Raw genomic sequence first — 26,818 nt, forward strand, 5'->3', positions numbered from 1 at the left:
ATTTTTGAACATTTCAAATTTGGGATGCTCAAACTGTATATCTACATCTTATGTTTACACACCCTATATATATTCCAATTGGAAAACAATGTCTAAAATGGTTATTGTAATATGCTGAATAAATTAAGTTCTAAAGAAAATATGTCCAAATGTAAATGCTTTACATGTTCATGTTTGTTCAGAATTTATCATCTAGCAAACTAATATCTGATTATTTCAATTTGTGAAAAAACTACCATGGTAGTCTCCTCTTATTCTCAGGGGATATATTCCATGAACCCCAGTGGATGCCTGAAATCACGTGTAGTACAAAACAATATATATATATTTTCCTATACATACCTATCCTAAAGTTTAATTTATAAATTAGGTACAATAAGAGATTAACGATAATAATAAAATACAATTATAATAATATGCCACAATAAAAGTTATGTGAATGTAGTCTTTCTCTCTTTCACAGTATCTTATTGTACTGTACTCACCTATTTTCTGACCTGGTTGACCATGAGTAACTGAAACCATGGAAAGGAAACCATGGATAAGGGGCGACTACTGTACTCACAGGAAAAATTTGTATAACATTGTAAAATATAAAGCTGTCAATATTAAGAACCATTTTCAGATGATATAATTTGGTGGAACATGACACAGAAATATAAGAAACACTGTAAATTAAAAATTATATATAATACAGTCACAGTACTGTTTTTGATGTGGTACAAGAAACAGGCTAATTCTTAAGGATTGGACAAGTTTATATCCAAAGATCAGAAGTTCATAAAAATTACATGAATAAAAATTATAAAAGACTATTCTGGGTCTTGGCTCTACCATTTATTAGCTTTGTGACCCTGGCAAGTTATGTAATTTCCCTAGCTGAAGGTCCTCATTTGTAAACTGAAGTTAGTAAAAGCACCTAACCTCATATCAAAGTGAGAGGGATTAAGTAAGCCAACATGTGTAAAATATTCAGAAGGGGCACACAGTAAATTGTTTATTATATTTAAAACAGGTACACGAAAAAAATGAATCTTAGTGGGCTTGAAAAATACCATGGCCAGATTTAAGCCTCCCTATTAGATAACAGAAAGGATCATAAGAACCGAACATTCTTAAGGCCGGTGTAGGTTTTTGTGACAATTATACTTTTAAAAAACTGGAAACTACCATTTGATTAAACCCCATGTTAGAGTGACATCTTCTGAAGAAAAACATAAACTGGAAACATGACAAAATTTTAAAACTTTGTCCAGAAAAGCTAATTTGAGTGATAAAGAAGACAAACCAAGGTCATTTAGACTTGGATCAAGGTACTTAAGAAATTTTCCATATAATTGAGATACTGCTTGGAAAAGTAAAGGAAAGTGAAGCTTAATGATTTTTAGAAATTAAAAGGTGGTTTGGTAGGGAATCAAATAAAATGAAAATAACTTAAAATATATTTTATGTATATAGTACATTAAGGTCTACAAAATATTTATAAATTGTTTAATTATCACCACTCTAAGACAGGCAACAGATTAATCATGAGTCTTGTAAAATCGAGGAAACAGGTTTTTAGAAATAATACGACTTATTTACGGTCACTCAAGGACTAAACTGTGAAGCCAGGACTAGAACTCAGGTGTTTTGACCAGTAGCTTGGTGATTTCCCTATAGACACTTTGAAAGTCATTAACTGACCAAGGGCATAGCACAATGGGCACACTGCTAATATTGGGTCCCACCTGCTAACAAATAATATATTAAGCTAGTACAAATTTGATCTCTGACTCCTGTTTTTGCTCTAAGAATTGTTTATAAGTACTGAAATAAACAAAAAAGGGCAACAGGAGGAATTAATTCATTTTCTAAACAAGAGGAATGAACCAAGGACTTGTACAGTCCACAAATTTGTCCTTGATTATTGTGAGGTAGTAGAAAGGAGCCTGGATTAGGAGTCAAGAGACTGGGGTGGGGGTGCCAGTTGAATCACTAAGGACTTTGTACAGCTACTGGTATGTCATTCTCTTTGAGTCCCAGTTTCCTCATAACTGTCCTACCTGTCCCATATGGTGAAGTACCAAAAAGAACCAAGTATCCTATTAGGTTGGTGCAAAAGTAATGGAGGTTTGCCATTACTTTCAATGGCAAAAACTTCAACTACTTTTGCAGAAACCTAATATGTAATATAACTGAACGTCACATACAAGCAACATACAAAATCCAAGTAGTATTTTATAAATATTATAGAGTATTCATTCTCTTGAAATTACAGATCAAATATCAAAAAGCTGAGTGCTTCTGTTTTGGTTGGTTGTTTTTTTTCTGCTTTTGTTTTTTTGAAACAGGGTCTCACTCTGTTGCCCAGGCTGGAATGCAGTGGCACAATCATAGCTCACTGCAACCTTCAACTCCTGGGCTCAAGTGATTCCCCCACTTCGGCCTCCCAAATAGCTAGGCCTACAGGCATGTACCACTGTGCCTGGCCAATTTTTCTTTTTTTTTCTTTTTTTTTTTTCTTTGTAGAGACAGGGTCTCACTATGTTGCCCAGGCTGGTCTCCAACTCCTGAACTCAAGTGATCCTTCTGCCTTGGCCTCCCAAAGTGTTGGGATTATAGGCTGTGAGCCACTGTGCCTGGCCTGGGTGCTTCTGACTAGAAGAAAAAGAGGCCTTTAAGATGGGGGAGCAGGGGGAGAACAGAGCTAAAAGACCTAAATAATAGACCTAACATGTCATGAAAACAATTACTGCCCTATTAACAGTTTTTTAAAAAGGTACCATTTCCTATTTTTTAAACAGCATGATCTTTATTTCCTCCATTTACTTAGCATTTGTTCTTAGGACAGTGGGTTATTTGCAAGGATGTTAATACTAGTTCTGTAGGTTTATTATTGTATCAGATTGTGTGTCCTATAGATAATGGAACCTTGGGCCTTTATAACTAGATCTCCTGTGAACAAAATTTAAACCATAACAAATATTTGAGACTTATATTTGACATATTCGATGTTACTTACCAATACCTCTGTATTTTTTGGTTGCTCACATGTAGACAAACAGTCTTTTATACTTCTTCTCTGAGAATAGTTTTGGGATTTTTCATTAGTTGGATCTTCTTTCTTATCCTGTTCATTTTTTAATTGGTCTGACTTTTTACATTTGAAACCTTCATTATCTTTATTGAGATAATTCTCTATGCTATTAAGTTGAGTATTTTGCTCACATGTCTTAGGCCTTTTTGAGTCTTTATTTGAGGACATGCTTTCATATTTGTTCAAATATTCAGACATTTCCAACACAGTAACTTTTATTTTTGAGTCATTTTTTTTTGAATGATCAGATTGAAGATTGCCAAAGAATTTTGGATTATAGTTCTCATTTATTATTTTTTCCTTATACTTATTTGTACAAATTATCTGTTTGTCAATACTGGTGCAATTTGAATACTGTTTATCAATTCCATTGCTCATTTCTTGCTCCTTAAATCTGCTTGTCAAATCTAAGTTATTTTCTTTGTGCTGAGACAAAATTGAGGAAGTCGATAAACTAGAACTTTTGTTCTGTGTCTCCTGATACGTACTTTGGATGATTTCACTAGGATTGTTCTGACACTGATTTCTTGTTTGACGTTTCAAAGAACACTTTTCATTACTATTATTTTTAAAAGAAGTAAAACATTTATTAGGTATTAAGTTTTTCCCATCACTGGTGTCTCCTAACAAGGAACATTTTGTGTGAGAAATGGAAACTGAGGACTCATCCTTATTTTTCTTCAACAAATTTTTGTCTTCATATGAACTCCTAAACACTTTAGATGCAACCGCACTGGAGTCATGCATGTTGAATGACTGCCGGGGGATATGTGATGCTGTTGGATCAATGTGCTCCAAGTGTTGAGCAATCCTTGCAATAACATCTTGCCGCTCCTGGAGTAAAGAGCCTATCAAAGGATTAATCTCTCCAACAGGCATATGAGAACAAAAGTCATTAGAAATACAAGTTTCACTTCGAGGAGTTTCTGGTTTTAGTCGAATTTTCCCCTCATTGGTGTCTTCTGGGGAAGTAAACTCTGGACTACCGTAAGTCATGGAGAAAGTTTCTTTACCTTTTCCCACATTCTCATCTTCTTGTGAAACCCGGAAAAGTTTGGAATGGAGTGAACTAGACTCTCGAGTATTAAATGGATGTCCAGAAACATGTGAAGTGCTGGGATCACAATGAATCAAATGCTGGGCAATTCTTGCAATGATGTCTTGCCGCTCCTGAATTAAAGAGCCTATTAAAGGGTTAGTCTCACCAGCTGACTGCCAGAAACTCTGGCGGTTAGAGATACTGGAATCAACCATTGAAAATGATTTTAAAGTTCTCACTGATGTTTCATGTGATTTTATATCGCCTATACCACTAAAGCCTAGAATATTGGCTTGAGATGTCCCATGGTCAGATTTACTGCCAGTGCCTGGATACAGTTTGACATTTTTGACAGCTGCAGTATATTCTGGACTTGGGCCACTTTTTGCATGTAATACACTTTCAGGTGCCATGGTCCAAGTTTGTTTGCTACACAGACGCTGTGAACTGTTTGTACCACATTGTTCTACTTCATTTGGATTATGGTGCTGATGAGTTTTAAGTTTATGTTGTTGAATTCTTTTCTCATAAAGGCCAATATTAGTGTGAATACTGCAGGTCAAAACTGGATAATTAGATTGTCTGGGCAAGGACTGAACACTGACTTTCAAGGCAACATTGTGAGAAACATTGGGAACAGGAAACACATGCTCAATTGGAGTCTGTGAAAAATTCCACTGTAGGTCTACATCAGCAGCACTGATTCTAGAATCACACAGAAAAATACTGTATTAATGGATTATAAAGGTTATATCCTTATTATTGTATATTATTTTAAATGTAAAGCAGTCATATACTTATTTTTGTTTGCATTAATTACCACTGAGGTTTACTTTTAGCCACTTTACCATGCATATAATTCTGATAAAACCAATATAAGTGATATAATAACTTATGCTTGGAAGAGATGATCTTTTTAAGAACACCAGATCACTTAAGCATTAAAGCTCAAGAATACTATAACTTAAAAATATTTGTTAAAACAGAAAAAAGGACTTTGTAATTGCTAGCACATAAATGGATTCAGCTAATTCTATTGTGCAAGGTGATTAAGAGACACCCTATCTCATGGCCATCTGCCTAAAAAGCCAGTTAGCTGTTTAGCAGCTTATATGTTTACATTATCCAAGATGCCAAACATTAAAACACAGAAATTCAGCAGCTCAGAAAACTTTTCTACTTTATAATAGTAGCATTAAGTCCATTGGTTCTCTAAAGTAAGCTTAAAAGTTCTCTTGATATTATTCTATACCAAATTTAATACAACAAACAAAATTCATATTGAGTCAATCTAAATCTCTCTAACTTGTTTTGAAAAACCTCAGTAAATTTTATCCACTTATATTTAGAATTGCAGCAAATAATCTATTTAAAAGGTAAAATGCCATTCAGTTGCTAACCAAGGTGGTTGAATATGCACTGTCCTTTTTTTTTTGGCCCTAGACATACCTGTAGAGAATATTTCGTGGAATAGCACCATGAGAAACACTCAGCCATGCACTTAATTGAGAAAAAAACACAAATGAACGGACAGCCAACAGAAGCGTCTTCTCTTCAATAAATCGGTCACCATTCCTAAAGGAAGTAACAAAGCATAATTTAAATGTAGGCAAGTACAAAATGACTGAATTTTAGAATGGCAGAAGCTGATATCCATAAACTTATCACTCAGGATTTGTGCTTTGAAGAGCATAGGAATGCACTTACAATGTCACTTGAAGTCACAATTACTAAATGTAAGTACTATATTTACTCATTTTTAGTGCCAAATATAAATACTATCTCAATTTTATTACATAGAGGAATTCAAAGACATGATACATTAAAATAATTTATAGGAAGTAATGGAAAACTTGATTTACCAAGAACAACTTTGAACTACGTTCAACAACTTACTGTCGAGGAACTGGCTCCAAGATCCATCTTTCTAATAATAATGCATCTTGCTTAATTGCAGGATCATTTAGATCAATTCCCTCCGTGGTGGGCCCATCATCGCTGTAGCAGCAGTCTGGTAGTAGCATCATTTCCACCATGATTGGAAGGTTATTCTTCCACAACAATGTGACCTCAGACCTAGTTCGTCTGGCTTGGCGGCACTTAGAGAAAATGAATATAAGCAACATGTCTCAAAAACCCACCTAATTTTGTATTTAAAATAGAAAATTATAATTGTAAAGTAGACATCTGTATGAGAAACGAGTCAGCTATTGCAGAGCTTTGCTCAGAATTGGCTATCTAGATTTCCTCATTTAATAACGGATCTATGCTAGTGAGCTCTAGAGTGCAAGGATTAGTAATGAACATTTATTTTATTTTTTTTGCGACTGAGACTTGCTCTGTCACCCAGGCTGCAGTGCAGTGGTGCGATCTCGGCTCTCTGCAACCTCCACCTCATGGGTTCAAGCGATTCTCCTGCCTCAGCCTCTCAAGTAGCTGGGATTACAGGTGCCCGCCAGCACGCCAGACTAATTTTATACTTTTAGTAGAGACAGGGCTTCGCCATGTTGGCCAGGCTGATCTCAAACTCCTAACCTCAGGTGATCTGCCCACCTTGGCCTCTCAAAGTGCTGGGATTATAGGAATGAGCCACCGTGCCCCGGCTGTATTGAACATTTATAATGCAAATTTTCTTGAGGAGTGTATCTTTGCTCTACCTTGTGGAAAAAGAACTGCTACATCCAATGTCTGACAGGCTCTGAGTTGGCCCAGCCTTGCTTACTTTATTAATTTCATCATTTCACAGGAAAGATTACTTCTTAAATCTGAACACCAAAATATTAAAAACTCATTTTCATTAAACACTCAAAATAAACAAGATCTTTTTTTTTTTTTGAGATGGAGTCTCACTCTTGTCTCCCAGGCTGGAGTGTAATAGCACCATCTTGGCTCACTGCAACCTCTGCCTCCTGGGTTCAAGCGAATCTCCTGCCTCAGCCTCCCGAGTAGCTGAGATTACAGGCACCCACCACCATGCCCAAGGAAGTTGTGTATTTTTAGTAGAGAAGAGGTTTCACCATGTTGGCCAGGCTGGTCTCTAACTCCTGACCTCATGATGCGCCCTCCTCAGCCTCCCAAAGTGCTGGGATTACAGGTGTGAACCACTGCGCCCGGCCTCAAAATAGACACGATTTTTAGAGTTTAAAATTTTGGATCACATTTGAGAAACTAATAAGTGGGAGAAAAATTCTTAAAGCAAATTATATGCTACTACACCAAAATATTTTGAACAATGTTACACAAAAACATTAATAAAAAATATCTTCCCATTAAAAAAAAAGGAATACAAAAGGGAAATTGGTTAATGCGGGGAAAATAATCATAACAACATCAATTTACCAAATGAATAACAACACAAAGTGGATGAGCCAGGGCTGAGATTCTAAAAATAAACCAGACCGGGTGTCCTGGCTCATGCCTGTAATCCCATCACTTTGGGAGGCTGAGGAGGGCGGATCACGAGGTCAGGAGTTCGAGACCAGTCTGGCCAATATGATGAAACACCGTCTCTACTAAAAATACAAAAATTAGCTGGGTGTGGTGGCACGCACCTGTAGTCCCAGCTACTCAGGAGGCTGAGACAGAAGAATTGCTTGAACCCGGGAGGTGGAGGTTGCAGTGAGCCAAGATTGCGTCACTGCACTCCAGCCTGGGTGACAGAGCGAGACTCCATCTCAAATAAAGAAAGAAAGAAAGAAAGTAAAATCCAACAGCAGAGATAGTCTTAAATCTAGCTTATGAGACAGCAGGTATGAAATTGGGTGCCCACCTCCCCACTCATCAGCAAAGCTACTTACAATGCCTTCAAGAGCCTTATTTGAGAGCCAAGGTTATTAGCTATGCTCCAGGATTTGGATTTTTCCCCTTTATGATTATGATCAATTTTACACTGAAATATGATAAGTATAACTGTAATAAAATAAAGGTGATGATGAACATAAACTAGTTTATATAAAAGATATAAAGCATTCAAAACAAGATTCTCACCTGGGCCAGCTTGTCACTACATTCATGTTTGGTAGTTACTGGGTAACAAGACTGTGCTGGAGGGCAATGAAAGCTTTCTGTTCGACCTTTTACAGAACATTCAGGTGTTCGTCCTTCTGTTATCAGCAAGGCCAAAGAGACCAAGAACTCCTCTGCATCATATTCAAAATATTCATCCAGAGTATCTGATATAAAAAAGGGGCAAAGAGTCCTCAATTTAATGTACTCTTAATAAGAACTCATCTGGTCTGCCTAAAATAACTAATGTCACATTACACATTTAAGTATATTCATTTAACAAAGAGTAAAAATAATAAAAATGAGGCAATCAAAATACACTAAACTTTTGAGTCACAAACTACAGAAGTGAGATGATGGATAATTCCAAATTCTAGTTGAACTGGTATATTAATCATAATATAATTAATAATAATAATTATTATTTTTGAGACAGAGTTTTATTCTTTTTGTCCAGGCTGGAGTGCAATGGCGCAATCTCGGCCGCAACCTCCGCCTCCTGGGTTCAAGCGATTCTCCTGCCTCAGCCTCCCAAGTAGCTGAGATTACAGGCATGTGCCACCACGCATGGCTAATTTTTGTATTTTTAGTAGAGATGGGGTTTTGCCATGTTGGTGAACTCCCGACCTCCGGTGATCCACCCGCCTCGGCCTCCCAAAGTGCTGGGATTATAGGCATGAGCCACTGAGCCTGGCCTATAATAATTATATTTTTGGGTCAGGTGTGGTAGCTTACTTTTCTAATTAAAAAGTACCAAATTTTCTGAGAAATTTATAAAGTTCAGAGAGTAAGACAAAAACAACTCATTATTCAGAGATATCTATTGTTAACTTTATAGCCTATAATAATTATATTTTTGGGCCGGGCGCGGTGGCTCGTGCCTGTAATCCCAGCACTTTGGGAGGCCGAGGTGGGCAGATCACCTGAGGTCGGGAATTTGAGACCAGCCTTACCAACATGGTGGAACCCAGTCTCTACTAAAAATACAAAAATCAGCTGGGTGCGGTGGCAAATGTCTGTAATCTCAGCTACTCGGGAGGCTGAGGCAGGAGAATCTCTTGAACATGGGAGGTGGAGGTTGCGGTGAGCCAAGATCACCCCATTGCACTCCAGCCTGGGCGACAGAGCAAGACTTTGTCTCAAAAAAAAAAAAAAAAATTAGTATTTTTGGATGTCAGGTACAATAGTTTTTGCATACAAATCATCACTAACAGCTAAAAGGTTAAAATGCCTTGTGTCATATTTTTAGCTAAGATGTTCTATCGCTATTATTTACATATTAGAAAAAGATACAGATCCAACTGCATGGTTCTCTTTCCCTCCCCCTCCCTTTACTAGTTCCTTAGTCTCACAGCACTAATTCTGTGACATGAAAATTCATAGTCATGGGGTCCTTTGTGCTTTTACTATATAGTAATAACAATTCCTAAGGAAGAAATGCTATAATTACCCAGCAGCGGCACAAAGCCTGATTTGCAATATGTGGAGTGTGGTATTTTGGTTATTACAGTCTCAAACAAACTAATCTGTAGATTTTTTTCATGTAGTTATGGTAATTTAAATATTTCTCATGAGTGCTCTTAGTTTTTTAACAGTTAATTTTAAAAACTGTTAACTTGCTATACAAGTTGAACATTCATACACAAAAGTGTTGGCCGGGCGCGGTGGCTCACGCTTGTAATCCCAGCACTTTGGGAGGCCGAGGCGAGCGGATCACGAGGTCAGGAGATCGGGACCACAGTGAAACCCCGTCTCTACTAAAAATACAAAAATTAGCCGGGCGTGGTGGCGGGCGCCTGTAGTCCCAGCTTCTCGGAGAGACTGAGGCAGGAGAATGGCGTGAACCCGGGAGGCGGAGCTTGCAGTGAGCCGAGATTGCGCCACTGCACTCCAGCCTGGGTGACAGAGCGAGACTCCGTCTCAAAAAAAAAAAAAAAAAAAAAAAAAAGTGCACACACTATTCAATTTGTTGTACAAAAATTGCTCTTATCTCTGCCAATCAAGCAACAAATATTTCAAGTGCCTATTATACCTCAGGTAATAGGGGGACACAAAGTCGTATGCACATAGTTCCTAGTTTTGAAACCTTTACAATTCAAAGAATTTTAAAAATAAACAGAACCATGCAGCATGGAATGGGAAGAGAGAAGGGGAATTTGAGCAGAGATCTCATGTAGAGAAAAGTATGCAAAAAGGACTGGAGCCAGATTATGAATAGCTTTGAAGGGTATGATGAAGAATGCTCTTTTCTAGCTTCAGGAAGGCTTATCAGGAAAAGGAAGAAGCCTTGGGAGTAAACTTTATTGAACTGGTATTTTAAGACCATTCAGAAAAGTTTCTCTAAAGTGACCATTTGCAACATAAAATGACTGCCAACATTTGGTAACTTAACCACTGTCAGTTCTAAGTACTTTCTACACATCAACTCATTTAATCCTCAGAGCAGCTCTAGAAGGTGAGGACTATTACTTCTATTTTTCAGATAAATGAAGCATGGAGAGGTTAAGTAATCTGCCCAAGATCACCCAGCTAGGAAGTAGCAAAGTTGAATTTTGAAGCTGGACAGTTTAGCTCCAGAACCTGGACTCTAGTTCTATTCCTAGGCAATTCATCCAGTTTATCATACATCCCCAGTTTAAAAAATACATGGATCATACACTTTAAAAATTCTCAGAGTAGTAGATACAACAACCAAATACATATTATAACATACTGTGATAACCACTCATACAGACGTTAGCAGTCTATGCTGTAAGAGCACAGACTGGTGGCCAGTAGTTGAGTAGGGGTATGTGGTGGAAGGCAGTGGTGAGGAAAGGTTCTAAGGGGTATGTGGTGAAGACAGTGGTGAGGAAGGGTTCTACGGTAGTTGCGTGTTGCTTGAGACAAGTCACTGAATGTTTTCTTCTGTTAAATGAAAGTAACATCTACCCAGTTGACTGAAAGAACTTTAGGAAGATCACATAGAGCAAGATTTTAACAGTGGCCATTGTCAAGAGTGAACACCGGCAGCCTTCTTTAAGTTGTGTGACCCCTGGTTGGAAGTGGTGGTTCATGCCTGTAATCCTAGCATTTTGGGAGGCTGAGGCAAGAGAATCCATTGAGCCCAGGAGTTCGAGACCAGCCTGGGCAACATAGGGAGACCCTGTCTTTATTTATATATATATATATATATATATATATATATATATAAAAGTGTGACCCTGTTCCCCAACCCCAACAAAGCCAATTGATTCAAAGTGGGCACCTGACCCATCCTGGGTCAGTCTATTTCCCAGGACACTGGAGTTAGGATTCAGAGATGTTGGTTTGTCCCTGTCTGCTATGACTTAAACTGAGGCAATGTACACCCAGGAGCTATGCAATGACCATAGATTGCCATGGGCATGGAACAGCAAAGAAGGGAATGAAATAAGGTATATAGTGAATGAGAGAAACAAGAGACTTTGTAGACATAGAAAGCCAGAACAAGTAGTCGCCTGATTCCTGACAATGTTCCAGTCCCTCATAAACCTACTGAGACAGAACTCTGTATCCCTAGCAATCAATTCCTTTAAGCTTGTTGAGTGAATTATTTGTAATCAAAAGCACCTTGACTAGTAACTAAAATATATTGTTATGAAATTAGAGAAGACAATCATCAAAAATAAAAAAAATTGCTAGTCTATAAATGAGAATTATTGAGTGATGGGCTGAATTGAAATTGATATGTTGAAGCCTTAAACGGCACTGTGACTCTATTTGGAAATAAGGCTTTTAGGAGGTAATTATAGTTAAATGAGGTCATAAGGGTGGTAACACATGTAGCTTTAAAAGAAGAGAAAGTGACCTCCTCTCTCCTTGCTTTCCCCCACCTCCCACAGGCCACATGTATCTCCCTCTTGCTTTCTTTCTCTTCAGGGAAAGGCCACATGAGCACACAGGGAGAAGGCAGCTGTCTGTGAGCCAGGAAGAGAGCTCTCACCAGGACCTGAACACGCAGGCACCTTGATCTTGGACTTCCGGCCTTCGGAACTGTGAGAAAATAAATTTCCATTGTTGAAGCCACCCAAATCTATGGTATTTTATGGCAGCCTGAGCACACTAAAACATCGGGTAAAATAAAACTTTCCAAAAATGTGACTATTTCAAAATTTAAATAATGATTTTCAAATTAAAAAGTAACACATTTACTGAGAAATTTATAAAATTCAGAGAGTAAGATAAAAATAACTCATTTTTCAGAGCTACCCACTGTTAATTTTAAAGCCTTATTTTAAGCATGTATATAACTTTTAAAACAAACTTAGCTTCACACAATGTAGCTTTTAATCTTATTGTTCACATTATATAGTCTCTACTTTTGAATAAATAAATTTTATTTAAATATTTTATTGATAAATTATATATAATTTATATATAATTTATAATTTAATAATAAATAAAAGATGTAAAATTAACTTGTAAGAGAGCCCATAATTCTTTTAAATCCAAATCCACATAATTGTAACACATAATTGACTACCTCTGCATTATCACCTTGGAATCAACCATGACCCATCTGCAGGCCTCTAACCAGACATTAATGTATATGATCTCCCCAAATACTGTGTACCAAAGCCTGGCTAAAAACTCATCATTCCCCTCATTAGTTTTTCCTTTTTTTTTTTTGAGATGGAGTCTCACTCTGTCGCCCAGGCTGGAGTGCAGTGGCACAATCTCGGCTCACTGCAAGCTCTGCCTCCCAGGTTCAAGACATTCTCCTGCCTCAGCCTCCCGAGTAGCTGGAGCTACAGGCACCCATCACCACGTCCGGCTAATTTTTTTGTATTTTTAGTAGAGACGGGGTTTCACCGTGTTAGCCAGAATGGTCTCAATCTCCTGACTTCGTGATCCACCTGCCTCGGCCTCCCAAAGTGCTGGGATTACAGGTGTGTGCCACTGCTCCTGGCACAATTTTTCTTCACTCTTAAAAAGGATGTCTCTTAAAACTACCTTTTAAACACTACCACTACCACTGTACGTATCCTAAAGAGCACCCGATCATTTCTGCAGCTGACAAAATTATGCAAAACTAACAGGTTAGATTAGGAAAGGACATACAAAGTGGGGAAGAGGGTGGGGAAAGTGCAATGAGAGAGTGAAAGAAAGAGATATTACCAGGACTCTATGACTTGTTTTCCTTATGCCTGCAAAACTGTAATACATCTCCAAAGCTCCTAGCAGGGAGTGACTAACTCTTGCAGTAGGAATTATCAAGTTTAAAGTGATGAAAACTGAACTGTTAAAAAAAGTATTTTCTTCTTCTTCTTCTTCTTTTTTAGAGACAGGGTCTTGCTTTGTTGCCCAGGTTGGAGTGCAGTGGCGTGATCATAGCTCACTTTAACCTCAAACTCCTGGCCTCAAGCAATTCTCCCACCTTGGCCTCCCAGAGTGCTGGGATTACAGGTGTGGGCCACTGCCCCAAGCCACTTTTAAATAATGTAACATTGGACTAAAATTTGGTTGCTTTGGTCATTGTCTCTGTTGGGGGTAAACTAAACAAACTTCAAAGCCATGACTAGAGTTTGCAGTCCCTCCGATGACTTACTGAACTTAGTCAAGGTGTTAAATGTTTAAATGAAAAATTTGAAACAAAGATTAGAGATGATACTAGTTATCTGTTAATTACCAATGTAACTATTACATAAGTATTGAAAGGAATACTATGGATTATACAATGGTATTTTGAAACACATAAAATATTACCTAAGTACAAGTGACATATGATGACAACTTTTAGAAATGTCAAGAATGTCTAATTTTAATAAACGAAAATACTAAATCATCATAGTCCTCAGAAGAGTTACATTGTTATAGATTGTCCTTGAAAATTGGCAGTAAAAATTTTTTAAAAAAAAGTTACATGATTAAAATTTTTATAATGTCAACCTCTAAACACAACAGCAGAGTTTACTGAAGAATATGACTAATTATTGAGAAATATGTCAGGCTAAAGAGAATTCAACAGATCTAACTTGATATTTTGAGGACATAGCTCACACTAGAAATAAAGTTTGATTTTAAAGCATCTGAAAAAGTCTTTTACAAAAAAAAAAAAAATGTTTCAAATCTAGACAAATATGAACTGCTAGGCCTTCTTACCAGTTACAGGTTAGAAGAAATAAATTATTTGGCCAGGTGCAGTGGCTCACTCCTGTAGGTGGATCACTTGAGGTCAGGGGTTCGAGACCAGTCTGACCAACATGGTGAAACCCTGTCTCTACTAAAAATACAAAAATTAGCCAGGTATGGTGGTGCATGCTTGTAATCCTAGCTACTTGGGAGGCTGAGATGGGAGGATCACTTGAACCCAGGAGGTGGAGGTTGCAGTGAACTGAGATTGCACCACTGCACTCCATCCTGGGCGACAAGAGAGACTGTCTTAAAAAAAAAAAATAAAAGAGCTTCTGCACAGCAAAAGAAACTACCATCAGAGTGAACAGGCAACCTACAGAGTGGGAGAAAATTTTTGCAACCTACTCATCTGACAAAGGGCTAATATCCAGAATCTACAATGAACTCAAACAAATTTACAAGAAAAAAACAACCCCATCAAAAAGTGGGCAAAGGACATGAACAGACACTTCTCAAAAGAAGACATTTATGCAGCCAAAAAACACATGAAAAAATGCTCATCATCACTGGCCATCAGAGAAATGCAAATCAAAACCACAATGAAATACCATCTCACACCAGTTAGAATGGCCATCATTAAAAAAGCAGGAAACAACAGGTGCTGGAGAGGATGTGGAGAAATAGGAACACTTTTACACTGTTGGTGGGACTGTAAACTAGTTCAACCATTGTGGAAGGCAGTGTGGCGATTCCTCAGGGATCTAGAACTAGAAATACCATTTGACCCAGCCATCCCATTACTGGGTATATACCCAAAGGACTATAAATCATGCTGCTATAAAGACACATGCACACGTATGTTTACTGCGGCACTATTCACAATAGCAAAGAGTTGGAACCAACCCAAATGTCCAACAACGATAGACTGGATTAAGAAAATGTGGCACATATACACCATGGAATACTATGCAGCCATAAAAACTGATGAGTTCATGTCCTTTGTAGGGACATGGATGAAACTGGAAACCATCATTCTCAGTAAACTATCGCAAGGACAAAAAACCAAACACCGCATGTTCTCACTCATAGGTGAGAATTGAACAATGAGAACTCATGGACACAGGAAGGGGAACATCACACTCCAGGGACTGTTGTGTGGTGGGGGGAGGGAGGAGGGATAGCATTAGGAGATATACCTAATGCTAAATGACGAGTTAATGGGTGCAGCACACCAACATGGCACATGGATACATATGCAACAAACCTGCACATTGTGCACATGTACCCTAAAACCTAAAGTATAATAATAAAAAAAAAAGAAAAGAAAAATAAATTATTTGACATAAAATATTGAAGCGAACAGAAAGGATGTTGTAAATTTTCACAGGCTATGAAGGACAGATCACTGGACACTGGTGATTAACCAATGAAAACACAGTTCTGGGGGTCCCTCTACTGAAGACCTCAATGAGGATTTTGCTTGCACCAGGTTGTCTGGGAGCTATGATCAGACTGAATGCTTTAGCATGCTCTTCTGGTTCTGGAGTGTAGCAGCTTCTTAAAATTCCCCACCTGTTCTGTCCATCGAGAAGAGTGAACAACTTAGCCATTGGGAAAACTTTGAACAACTGGAGTGATCCGTAGACGAAACAGACTAAGAAGTAAATTCTTCATTGCTAGAGGTGTTGAAGCAAAGTTTGATAAACACTTGCCAGGGTGTGGCTGAAGAGATTTATGTCAGCGAGTGGTTCAATTAGGCTTGTTCTCAGGTTTTTTCCAACTCTGAGAATTTATGATTCTTTGTTCTTCAGAAAAACCACAGGAGAGAGACCAGAACCACTAATTCCTTGAGAGACTCTAACCAGGAGCCCAAGTTTTCCCAATGGCTAAGTTGTTCACTTTTCTCGATGGACAGAACAGGTGGGGAATTTTAAGAATGTGTGTATACTCATTATACACACACATTTCTTGATTTAGGAAAAAAACAAACAAAGCAGGATGGCTCAAAGCTACTTCAATGGGAGTGAAAGAAGAGTGTCTTTCCCATTGCTAGGCTGTTATATATGCTGTTTATTTCTAAAGCCTGCCAGGGAAGGAGAAGGAGTCTAGGCCTCTTATGCCATGGATTAACATGGAAGAGGCCTGGGAACAACCTGGGGAATTGCTACTAAGAAAGGTTACCTAAAAATAATGTCCAGCCAGGTGCAGTGGCTTATGCCTGTAATCCCAGCATATTGGGAGGCTGAGGCAGGCTCATTGCTTGAGCTCTGGAATTCAAAACCAGCCTGGGCAACATGGCGAAACGCCATCTCTACAAAAATTAGCCGGTGTGGTGGCATGTGCCTGCAGTCCCAGCTACTCGGAAGGCAGAGGAAGGAGGATCACTTGAGCCTGGAGGTTGAGGCTGCAGTGAGCTGTGATTGTGCCACTGCACTCCAACCTGGGCAAAAGAGCGAGACTTTGTCTCAAAAAAATAAAATAAAATAAAAATAAAAAGTGTCCTTTCTACTTCATGATGCACAACCGAGTATTGTGAATAAAAATTCTCCTTCTATGAATTTATCCCCAGGAAATAACAGAAGTACACCAAGCCAAATGTTCAAGGATGTTTATGAAAACATTTATACCAACTTAAAAAAATTGGCAGCAACCTAAATATTCAACAATATGAGACTGGTTAAATATACTGTGGTCCAGTTAGATCTAAAATAATGACATACCTACTTTTGACAACGAAACATATCTACAATATAAGTAAAAACCTAATGTTTAAGAACAATGTTATGATTATGTATCTGTGGAATCAAAAGCATATACAAGCACAGACATACATATAACAAAATATTATCAGTCCCATAAAGCAAACACATAATCCCGTATACTAAATTGTAAATAAATCACTATTCTCTGACTAGCATAAGTAACTCCTATTAACTGAAAAATAATATGGAATAAAAGCGGTCTCAGTGTCATATATTTTTAATTAATCAGAGTTATTACTTTTTGTAACCCCACTGATATGGTTTGGCTCTGTGTCCCCACCCAAATCTCACCTTGAATTGTAATAATCCCCATGTGTCATGGGAGGGTCCCAGTAGGAGGTAATTGAATCACGGGGGTGGGTTTTTCCATTCTGTTCTTGTGATAGTGAGTAAGTCTCATAAGTCTCATGAGATCTGATGGTTTTATAAAGTGGAGTTCCCCTGCATACACTCTCTCTTGCCTGCTGCCACTTAAGATGTGCCTTTCACCTTCTGCCATGATTGTGAGGCCTCTCTAGCCATGTGGAACTGTGAGTCCATTAAACCTCTTTTTCTTTATAAACTACCCAGTCTTGGGTATGTCTTTATTAGCAGCATGAGAATACACTAATACACTTACTATTTCTTTTCTTTTTTTTTTTTTGAGACACAATCTTGTTCTATCGCCCAGGCTGCAGTGCAATGACATGATCTCGACTCACTGCAACCTCTGCCTATGGGGTTCAAACAATTCTCTTGCTTCAGCCTCCTGAGTAGGGATCACAGGTGCGCTCCACCATGTCCAGCTAATTTTTGTATTTTTATTAGAGATGGGGTTTCACTATATTGGCCAGGGTGGTCTCGAACTCCTGACCTCAAGTGATTTACCAACCTCGCTTCGGCCTCCGAAAGTGCTGGATTACAGGCATGAGCCACTGCGCCTGGCCTACTATTTCTTAAAGTAGGTCATAGTTTGGTTACTTTATACTGGCATTTGTGAACACACACACAGGTAACAGTATACTGGTTCTGGTATTGAGAAATTGGAACTTAGTATCTGAAACACTTTTTCTTTTTAAAAACAAACGTTTAAAAAAATTAGGTAAAAACTGGAATCTCAGTGAGATTCCATACGAGAAACACATGGAAATGAGTTGAGGCATCTGAGAATGGATATTAAGAATTAGTGGAAGAGGTTATGCTCAAAGAATGGGACTCTCAGTTAACATAACCACTATGTAGGTACTAAGACTTCATTTATTCAACAAATACCATAAAACTACCAGGTTCCAGGCACTTTCATAGACACTGGGGCTTGGAGCTTATATTGTTGTGATGGCACAGAAAAACAAAAACAAATTAATAAACTATCAGATGCTAAGTACTATGCCATAATTATAAAAAGGATAATGTGATATGAGAACGATTATGGCAATGTTTTATATCAGGTGGTTAAGGAGGGCTTTTTGAAGCAGGTAACATTTCAGCTGAGATCTGAATGACAAGGAGCTAGCCATTCAAAAATTAGGGGAAAGAGCATTCTGAGCAGTGTCAAAGGTGGGAACAAATGGGTCAAATCCCAGGAACTAGAACGTGAATGAGGCTGAAATTGCAGTGGGGAGAGAGGGAAAGCAGCAAGAGATGGACGTTTAGCCAGGCATGGTGGCTCACACCCATAATCCCAACACTTTGGGAAGCCAAGATGGGTGGATTGCTTAAGCCCAGGAGTTCGAGACCAGCCTGGGCAACACAGTGAGACACTGTCTCCATTATAATAAAGAAAGAAAGAAAGAAAGAAAGAAAGAAAGAAAGAAAGAAAGAAAGAAAGCAAGCAAGCAAGCCAGGTGTGGTAACATGTGCCTCTGGTTCCAGCTACTTGGGAGGCTGAGGCAGGAGGACTGCTTGAGCCCAGGAGTTCAAGGCTGTAGTGCACTATGATTGCACGACTGTACTCCCACCTGGGCAACAGAGTGAGACTCCGTGTCAAAAAAAAAAAGAAAAAAACAACAAAAGGTTTAGAAAGGTGGTCAGGGACCAGATCATATAGGATTTTGAAAATAGGGTAGAAAGTTTAGATTTTGTTCTAAATGGAACGGGGAGCCATTAGAGGGTTTTAACTAGAGAAATGCATGATGCGATTTACATTTTAAAATTATCACCCTGGCTGCTATGTGGATAAAAGAATAGGGGGAAAGAATGAAAGTAGCTCTACTAATCAGGGGGTTATTATAGTTGTCCGGGGTTGTAGGTATAGTTTTGGGGATCGCAGGCATTTGGATAGTATTTAGAATCAAGAGTTACCTAGAGGAATATGTAGATAGAGGAGAGCAGGGAACTCATGACAGAGCCCTGGGGCACTCCAACAATTAGAGAAGACGACGAACAGCAAAAGGAGCTGGATTACAGGCTGGTATAATGGAAGCCTCGAGAGAATAGAAAGTTTCCAGGAGTGCACGGTCAATGCTCTCAAACACTGGTAAGGTTTAATAAAATATAAACAAAGAAGTGACCACTGAATTTGACAATAAGGAAGTCATTGGTGACCTTGAAAACAGTGAGCTCAGTAGATGGTGATGATGGAAGATTAGACAAATGTGACATACACTGTCAATTATTCTGAAGAGTATAAGCGATAAATGCAAAAGGCTACTTTCTTAGTCTTAACACAATGGGCATTCATGTAATACAACAGCCCTTTCTAAAAAAGTATTAAATATGCAATATCACTCATAGAGAATTATTTCCAAATCTCAAAATGAGACTAAAAGAAGTTTTAACTGCTTCCCTTCTAAGTCTATGGCACAAGTGGTAGGAGATTCTCCTGTATAATCCTGAAATTACTAAATTTTAATTTGTTTTAATTTTTCTTGGAATTAAACTATTGCTTTTTATCCCCAAAACAGTTACCTAGTTAGGTTCTTATTATTTTATACCTGAATTACTACAAGTTTCCTAGCTATTGTCTAGGACTCTAGGCATCTCCTTATCCATCTTGAATCCTAATGCAGATTAATCTTCCCAAAAAGCCATTCCATTACAATCCTCTCAAGCTTAAACGTTTTTGATTTTGTTTTTGTCTTTGTGTTTTTTTTAACCTATCAAGCATGACTTCCTCCTCTCCTTTCCACGAACCCCAAGCTTTCTGGACTCCCAATCTTTTCCATGAGAAAGCCCATTCCTAACTCCTTTCCACACTGATCTTTGACTGACTTTGAACTCTTCCCCAGAATGTACAGAAGCCATCTAGGCTATAAATGGTTACTGTAGGGTGTAGGTGTACCAACCAAAGGTCATGAATTTCACCTTCTCATGGGTAAATTTCACTCTGTTCCATGGACAGACTGTACTGTTAACTTCAGCCAAACTTCTCCAAAACTTAGGGCATTAATCACAAATGTGACCATGAAAAAGGAAAGGACACATCAATGCAAATGAACCACTTCAGGAAAAATTCAGCACGATTTGACAGCTCCATAGTTATATCAACCTATTCATTTCTTTAGAATATTGTTAACATGTTATGGATGTATATCTACTAATGGGTTAAATTCCACAATCACTGAAATATTTTTGGCTTCTCATTTATGTGTTCCAGTCTCAAAGGAATATGTTATGTGTACCTGCTTTTTTTTTTTTTTGAGGCGGAGTCTTGTTCTGTCACCCAGGCTCGGGTGCCGTGGTACGATCCTGGCTCACTGCAACCTCTGCCTCCTGGGTTCAAGTGATTTTCCTGCCTCAGCCTCCAGAGTAGCTGGGATTACAGGCACCTGCCACCATGCCCAGCTAATTTTTTGTATTTTTAGTAGAGATGGGGTTTTACCATGTTGGTCAGGCTGGTCTCAAACTCCCTAACTTCTAGTGATCCACCCGTCTTGGCCTCCCAAAGTGCTTGGATTACAGGTATGAGCCACTGCGCCTGGCCACGTGTACCTGTTTTAAGTGAGAATTGTAAAGGATCTTAGAAATCATCCTAACCTAACCTACTTTACTTCCAGATGAGGAAAATAAGGTACAAAGACATCAACTTCCTTGCTTAAATAATATATTAGAAATCAGGCAATAGCAAACTAGAATTAAGTTTCTCAATACCTAGTGCAAGTTATTTTATATACCATGAAAAGTCTTCAAGCAGAGAATAAGAGGCAAAGTTGACATTAGTGACAAGTGTGAAAAATAGTGACCACGGCTTTAAGTGAAAGAGCAATTTTATGTGTACGCTATTATTTTATTATTAGTTATATATAAATATTCTAATCTACAGAACAGTATTTTCTAATATGAAAATACTCTTTATTCTTGGTCTTGTTAATCCACAACAAAACATAAACTATTTATTTTAATCCTCAACACTCTATTATGAAAAAAGACAAGTGATCAACTTATCATCTATGATAAGTAACAAATTTATCACAGACTGACTTTTAAAAGCAATTTTCTGAACTTGAGTGTGGTTTGTTTAAATTCAACCAAGTATCTCTGCTCTACATCTACACAATAACCACCAAAGTTCAAAATTATGACTAACACTGTAATATCATAAGGTGCCATCTAAAAAAACAGGTTATATGTTTTTATAGTAATCTAGCTCTTTGAAAATTGGCTATTAAATTCATTGTCATGTAAAACTCAAACATTCAATTAAACAAAGATGATTCCCATCAACCTGAGTTGTGAATTGTTTTATCAAGTTAGTCCTCATGAAGCAGCATAGAGCAGTAGTAAAGGCCTCAACTCTGAAGTTTGTCAACCAGCTCCGCTACTTGCTAGTTGTTTGGATTTGTACAAGTTACACAACATCTCTTTCCTCAGTATTTCACCTAATTAAATGGGGATAATAGTATCAACTTTCAGAGGGCAGTTACGAGGACTGAGTTATTATCTATGTAACTTTTAGAATGCTGCATGGCTCACAGTGTATGCCATATAAGTGTTTGTTAAATTTAAAATAAAACTAAATGCTATGATATACATCTTTCCCCATTTTACAGAAGAGAACCCTAAATTTGTAAAATCATTTGCTGAAGGTCACACACTTTATCAGTAAGTGGAGGATCATCTGGAAGCCCATTGGTATTACACGAATTCGGACAGTTACTCCTTTCGTTCTGTATGTCTCTCCTTTTTAAAGCTCTCAATTTAAGTACTACGGGAAAAGTCTAGATCATGTGGTTCCAGAAACAACAAGAGGATACCCAACTTGGAAACATTATCCTTATAATGCATGGCAAAACTGTACAATTACATCTGGTTATAAATAAAGTGTTTCAATGTTCTGCTTTGTGCATGAAAAAACACCTACAGTTAATTAAAACTAAACTTGATCCCTTTAACATCAAAGGGAAATAAACAGCTTTTGTGGGATAAAAGATAAGGGAAAGCTGAAAAAAAAAAAAAAAAAAAAAGAGAAAGGCCAAGAGTTGGTTTTTTTGTAGAATTGAGGATATATTTTCATTAACTTACAGGTGAGGAAATTGGACTTCAGAGAGGTAAAGTGACTTGCTCAGGCATACACAGCAACATAATGGTAAAGGGGGGCCTTAAACCTACGTCTCTTGTGGAGGGAAAATGTCAGAAATTTGGGGATTTATTTCCAAATCTCATCCAGTGTGCCAAACTCTACCCCTGTAATTAGTTCAATTCCAATTGTGGCTCAGGGAAGAATTATGGACAGAGTTCAGAGAGAACATGAAGCCTTAGATATTTGTTGGTTTACTGTCAGGGTCATTCTTATTGCCTATTCTGTATCAGTTATTCAGCCTCTTGAGGTTTGATTCATGTCCTTACTGTAAAACATGTTGGTATCTAATTCCCAATCCCAGTTTTCCTATGAATTCTAACTAGGTTTTCCAGTTCACTTTTCTGCTTTCCTGCCAGAATGCTCTTTGTTTCTCTGCCCATGAAACCCCTCTGACCCCTATTTTTGTCAATGAGACATAACATTAGTTGTGTTTCCTCCATGTCAACCATATTTGATAGACTCCTCTCTGCCAGAGCCACCCAAATTCTAAACATGATACTTTCAAAGTTGCAAAAGAAGGGCTGTGAATGAGTTAGAAAATATCTAAGAGGGAAGGGAAGGAGAAGGGTAGACAACTTAAGAGTACCCTGTCACAAACTGCACATTTTTCAATGAGTTAACTGAAAATCTGCCAACTTCTAATCGTTGATTTCAGTTAAATTTCAATTAATACCTTATTGTAATGGCCTGTTTGCCTCTAACTCGACTATAAACTCTATGAGTACAGGGGCCAGGTCTAAATATTCCTCATTTTATTACCAGTGCCTAGGACACTGCTTGACACATAGGAAGTACTCAATAAATATATAAGCAAAATGAAAGCAGGCATAAAAGTATAGTGATTTAGCTTATTGAAAGGCACTAGCACTTATAGATCAACTTTGATCTATGTTGAAGTATGACCAACTGAAGAATTCATATATTGTAAGACAGGCAAAGTCAGATTATTAGCCCTACATTAAGGGAGAAAAAATGTCAGACTGAAGGTGGTCAGAAAATCAGGCAATGCTTATGCATTTTTTTTTGCTATTGCTTTTATTTTACTATGATTTTTAAGAACAGAATTTAACTTATTCACACTGATTTTAATAAAGAGTTGTCAACACACACAGGACTGAAATGATTACATTCACGTATGTTCCTGGGTCTCAGCCATCAGTATCTCAAGAGAATTTATAACGCCACTTAATAGCCAATTCTGCCATCTGATAGTGTCTTCAACAAAATGCTAAAAGTAGGTCCCTCTCAACCTAATGTAATTTTGAGAGGCAGATTTCATCACACTACATCTCACAGAAGCCAAAGGAAAAGCTTTGGCTAATTCTCTAATCGCCAATTCTCAATTGTGAATGATTAGGACAACTAGAATCACCAATGGAAATGAAGGAAAGAAAGGTAGCCTTAGTGACTGACAAGACGTGGGAATTTGGAATTTAATTATCTCCAGTGCTCTAAAATGTCTCTTAGATATATCTAATGCTGTTCTTCATGTTTGCAGACATTCTATCAGGCCCACACACACTCTTAAGATGATTATGAACAAAATCAATATAAAATATTCACTCAATGATTTTAGATATTTTAAGACTAATAGTATTTTATAAAGCTCTTTGAGCTTCTTGGAACAACCAATCTCAGTAATGTTAAAATCCAAGTATTTCTAGATAAAAGACTTAAAAAGAACCTAAGAGAATTCTGGAAACACAGAAGATGCTCCTCTGATATGAGCCATGTCAGGGCTGTGTACTCAGAACTCAGGCCATACTGATTTTCTGTGACGTTCTCTAAGTCAATTACAGCTAAGTAATAAAATGGGTACTAATACCTTTCTCACTTTTGTAAATACTGCAAAATGTAAAACAGTAATTACCTGTCAATCTGAATTTGTTACCATAACTATTTACTATAGTAATGTAAAAACTACAATGTGATATAGTTTTTTAAAAACACTATCATAGATACAGCAAAACTTTTTAAAAGGCATATTTTTAATGTTATTTAAACTCCTCAAATGATATTATGAATAGATTAAAAGCTTACATGACAAAGAAATGAATATGTCATGTGATTAGTTATGTGTCTTCCATTAAAATAATTTTAACTGAAGTGCCGTGAAAGTATAACACAAAACAAAAACTCTATTTTAATAATAGTACAATTGATGACTTCATTAAAGAAATTTCAATCTATTTTATGCAACTACTTAATTTTTCACTCAATCGTTAACAAATATATTTTCTAGACCACAAAAATCTGAAGCTAAGGAAGGTAAATCTTCTCCTTTATACAATCCTGAAGGGCCATTCTCTTCCCAGAAGACTAAAATTGGCTGCCATAACAAACATCTTGCCCTTGCCAATTCAAATTCTTAATGACAGAAAGCCTTCAGTCTGTAAGTGTCCATATTCCCTTGCTGGCTGCTTAACAATTCAAACATAGTCATTTTTTTGTGGAGTTAAGGGTTTTTCTGGTTTGCTTTTAACTAAAGATTTTTTTAAAAATTCAATATCACGTTAGAGGTCATATAAAGATGTTTTAAGAGCAGTTTTAAGTTTACAGCAAAACTGAGTGGCAAGTACAGAGATTATACCCCCTCCCCAGCACCTGTGTGGCCTCCTCCATTGTGAACAACCTCAAAAGAGTGGTGTATTTGTTACACTTGATGAACCTACACTGACACATCATAATCACTCAAAGTCCATAGTTTATGTTGGGGTTCACTCAGGATGTCATACATTTTCTGGGTTTGGAAAAATGTTAATGACATGTATCCACCATGATAGTATCATACAGAATCCTTTCGTGCCCTAAAAATCCTCGGTGGAGGTAAGGGTAGTTTAAAAAAAAAAAAAAAAAAAGCCAGGCACTGTGGCTCATGCCTGTAATCCCAGCACTTTGGGAGGCCGAGGAGGGTGGATCTTGAGCTCAGGAGTTCGAGACTAGCCTGGCCAACATGGTGAAATCCCGTCTATACTAAAAATACAAAAATTACCTGGGCCTGGTGGCAGGCGCCTGTAATCTCTGCTACTCGAGAGGCTGAGGCAGCAGAATCGCTTGAACCCGGGAGGCAGAGGTTGCAGTGAGCTGAGATTGCGCCACTACACTCTGGCCTGGGCAACAGAGCAAGACTCCGTCTAAAAAAAATAAAAAAATAAAAAAACAGAAAAGTCTAGAAGGATAAGTAACTAAGAATTGAAATCAAAATGAAGACAGAATTGGGGAAGCAGCAGGGAGAAACAAAACAAATGAAGTAGAAACAATATACAGCAGGAAAATAAGACGAAAAACAAAAAATATTTGTATACAATAGAGTAAAATTAGAGCTACAGGAAGTTCAACAGGTTAGGGCAGGACGTTGGTGGTGGTGGGGTACCTGAGGAAAGTCGTTACTGTACTTTTGTTTCCTATGTGTTCCGAACAAGCTCTTTTCCCAGACTCCCATCTTTCAAACACCCCAAAGTAGGCCTCCCTGTATTCCTCACACATGTTCTACTAGTACTCCTATAAATATAGCTTAAAAATAGCCCCAAATTTCTAAAAACTATTGTTCTACAACTTTGTTTCCCAAGTTGGTTGTTGAAGTTCAGAGTTACTTGTCTTTATTTAACCATAGGCATTACGAAGGTTCCTATGGACTAAGGGAGATGAAGTGCTACACCAAAGGCACCACAGAGACTGAGAAGACACGCCAAAAACAAAGAAAATATTTGCAATGCAAATGCTGACAAAAGACAAATATCTAGAATATTTCACCTAAGAATCCTGAAAGGTTAATGAATATAAGATGTAGGACTCCTTAATCATTGCAAAATACAAATTAAAACTACAAGTACATATGATTTCACACTCAAAGGATTTTGCAGGAAAACTGACTAAATATTGCTAAAGGTATAGAGCAACAGAAGTGGTCATACACTGCTAGTAAAGGTACACACTGGTGCAAACACTTTCAAAAATAATCTGGCATTACCTAGTTAAGAAGTGCATACTCTACAACTCAATTACTCTCTTAGGTAAATAACCTAGAAAAAATCTTGTACATATATGCTACGAGACTAATATAAGAATGTTCAAAGAAGCACTGTCTATAACAACAAAATTTTGGAAAAAACAAGTGTTTATAATCCACAGAATGAATGTTGTGATACATTCATATAATGGGAACCAAGAGTGAACATAAGTACAAGAATAATAACCTACAGCTACGCACAGGTTGTAGAACACTATAGGATGATTCTATTTGCATAAAAGTTTAAAAAACAAGCTAAACAACATAGTTTATGGTTATATATGTGATAAAATATTTTAAAAGAGTCAACACAGAATTCAGAACTGGATAT

General features: G+C 37.6%; 1 protein-coding gene across 6 annotated transcripts in view; it reads right to left on the minus strand.

The window, feature by feature from the left end:
• ATOSA (atos homolog A) overlaps window positions 1-26,818 on the minus strand; it is a 99,269-nt gene that overhangs the window by 24,237 nt on the left and 48,214 nt on the right. For all 6 annotated transcript variants that reach the window (XM_058427109.1, XM_032174215.2, XM_058427107.1 and 3 more), the window contains 4 exons: window positions 8,106-8,290; window positions 6,015-6,217; window positions 5,568-5,693; window positions 3,005-4,823 (listed from right to left, as the gene is read on the minus strand). In XM_058427109.1, the coding sequence (XP_058283092.1) occupies window positions 3,005-4,823; window positions 5,568-5,693; window positions 6,015-6,217; window positions 8,106-8,290 (2,333 nt within the window). The remainder of the gene's footprint in view (window positions 1-3,004; window positions 4,824-5,567; window positions 5,694-6,014; window positions 6,218-8,105; window positions 8,291-26,818) is intronic.

Source organism: Hylobates moloch, unplaced genomic scaffold (assembly GCF_009828535.3).
Source record: "Hylobates moloch isolate HMO894 unplaced genomic scaffold, HMol_V3 SCAFFOLD_14, whole genome shotgun sequence".
In the NCBI taxonomy this organism is placed as follows: domain Eukaryota; kingdom Metazoa; phylum Chordata; class Mammalia; order Primates; family Hylobatidae; genus Hylobates; species Hylobates moloch.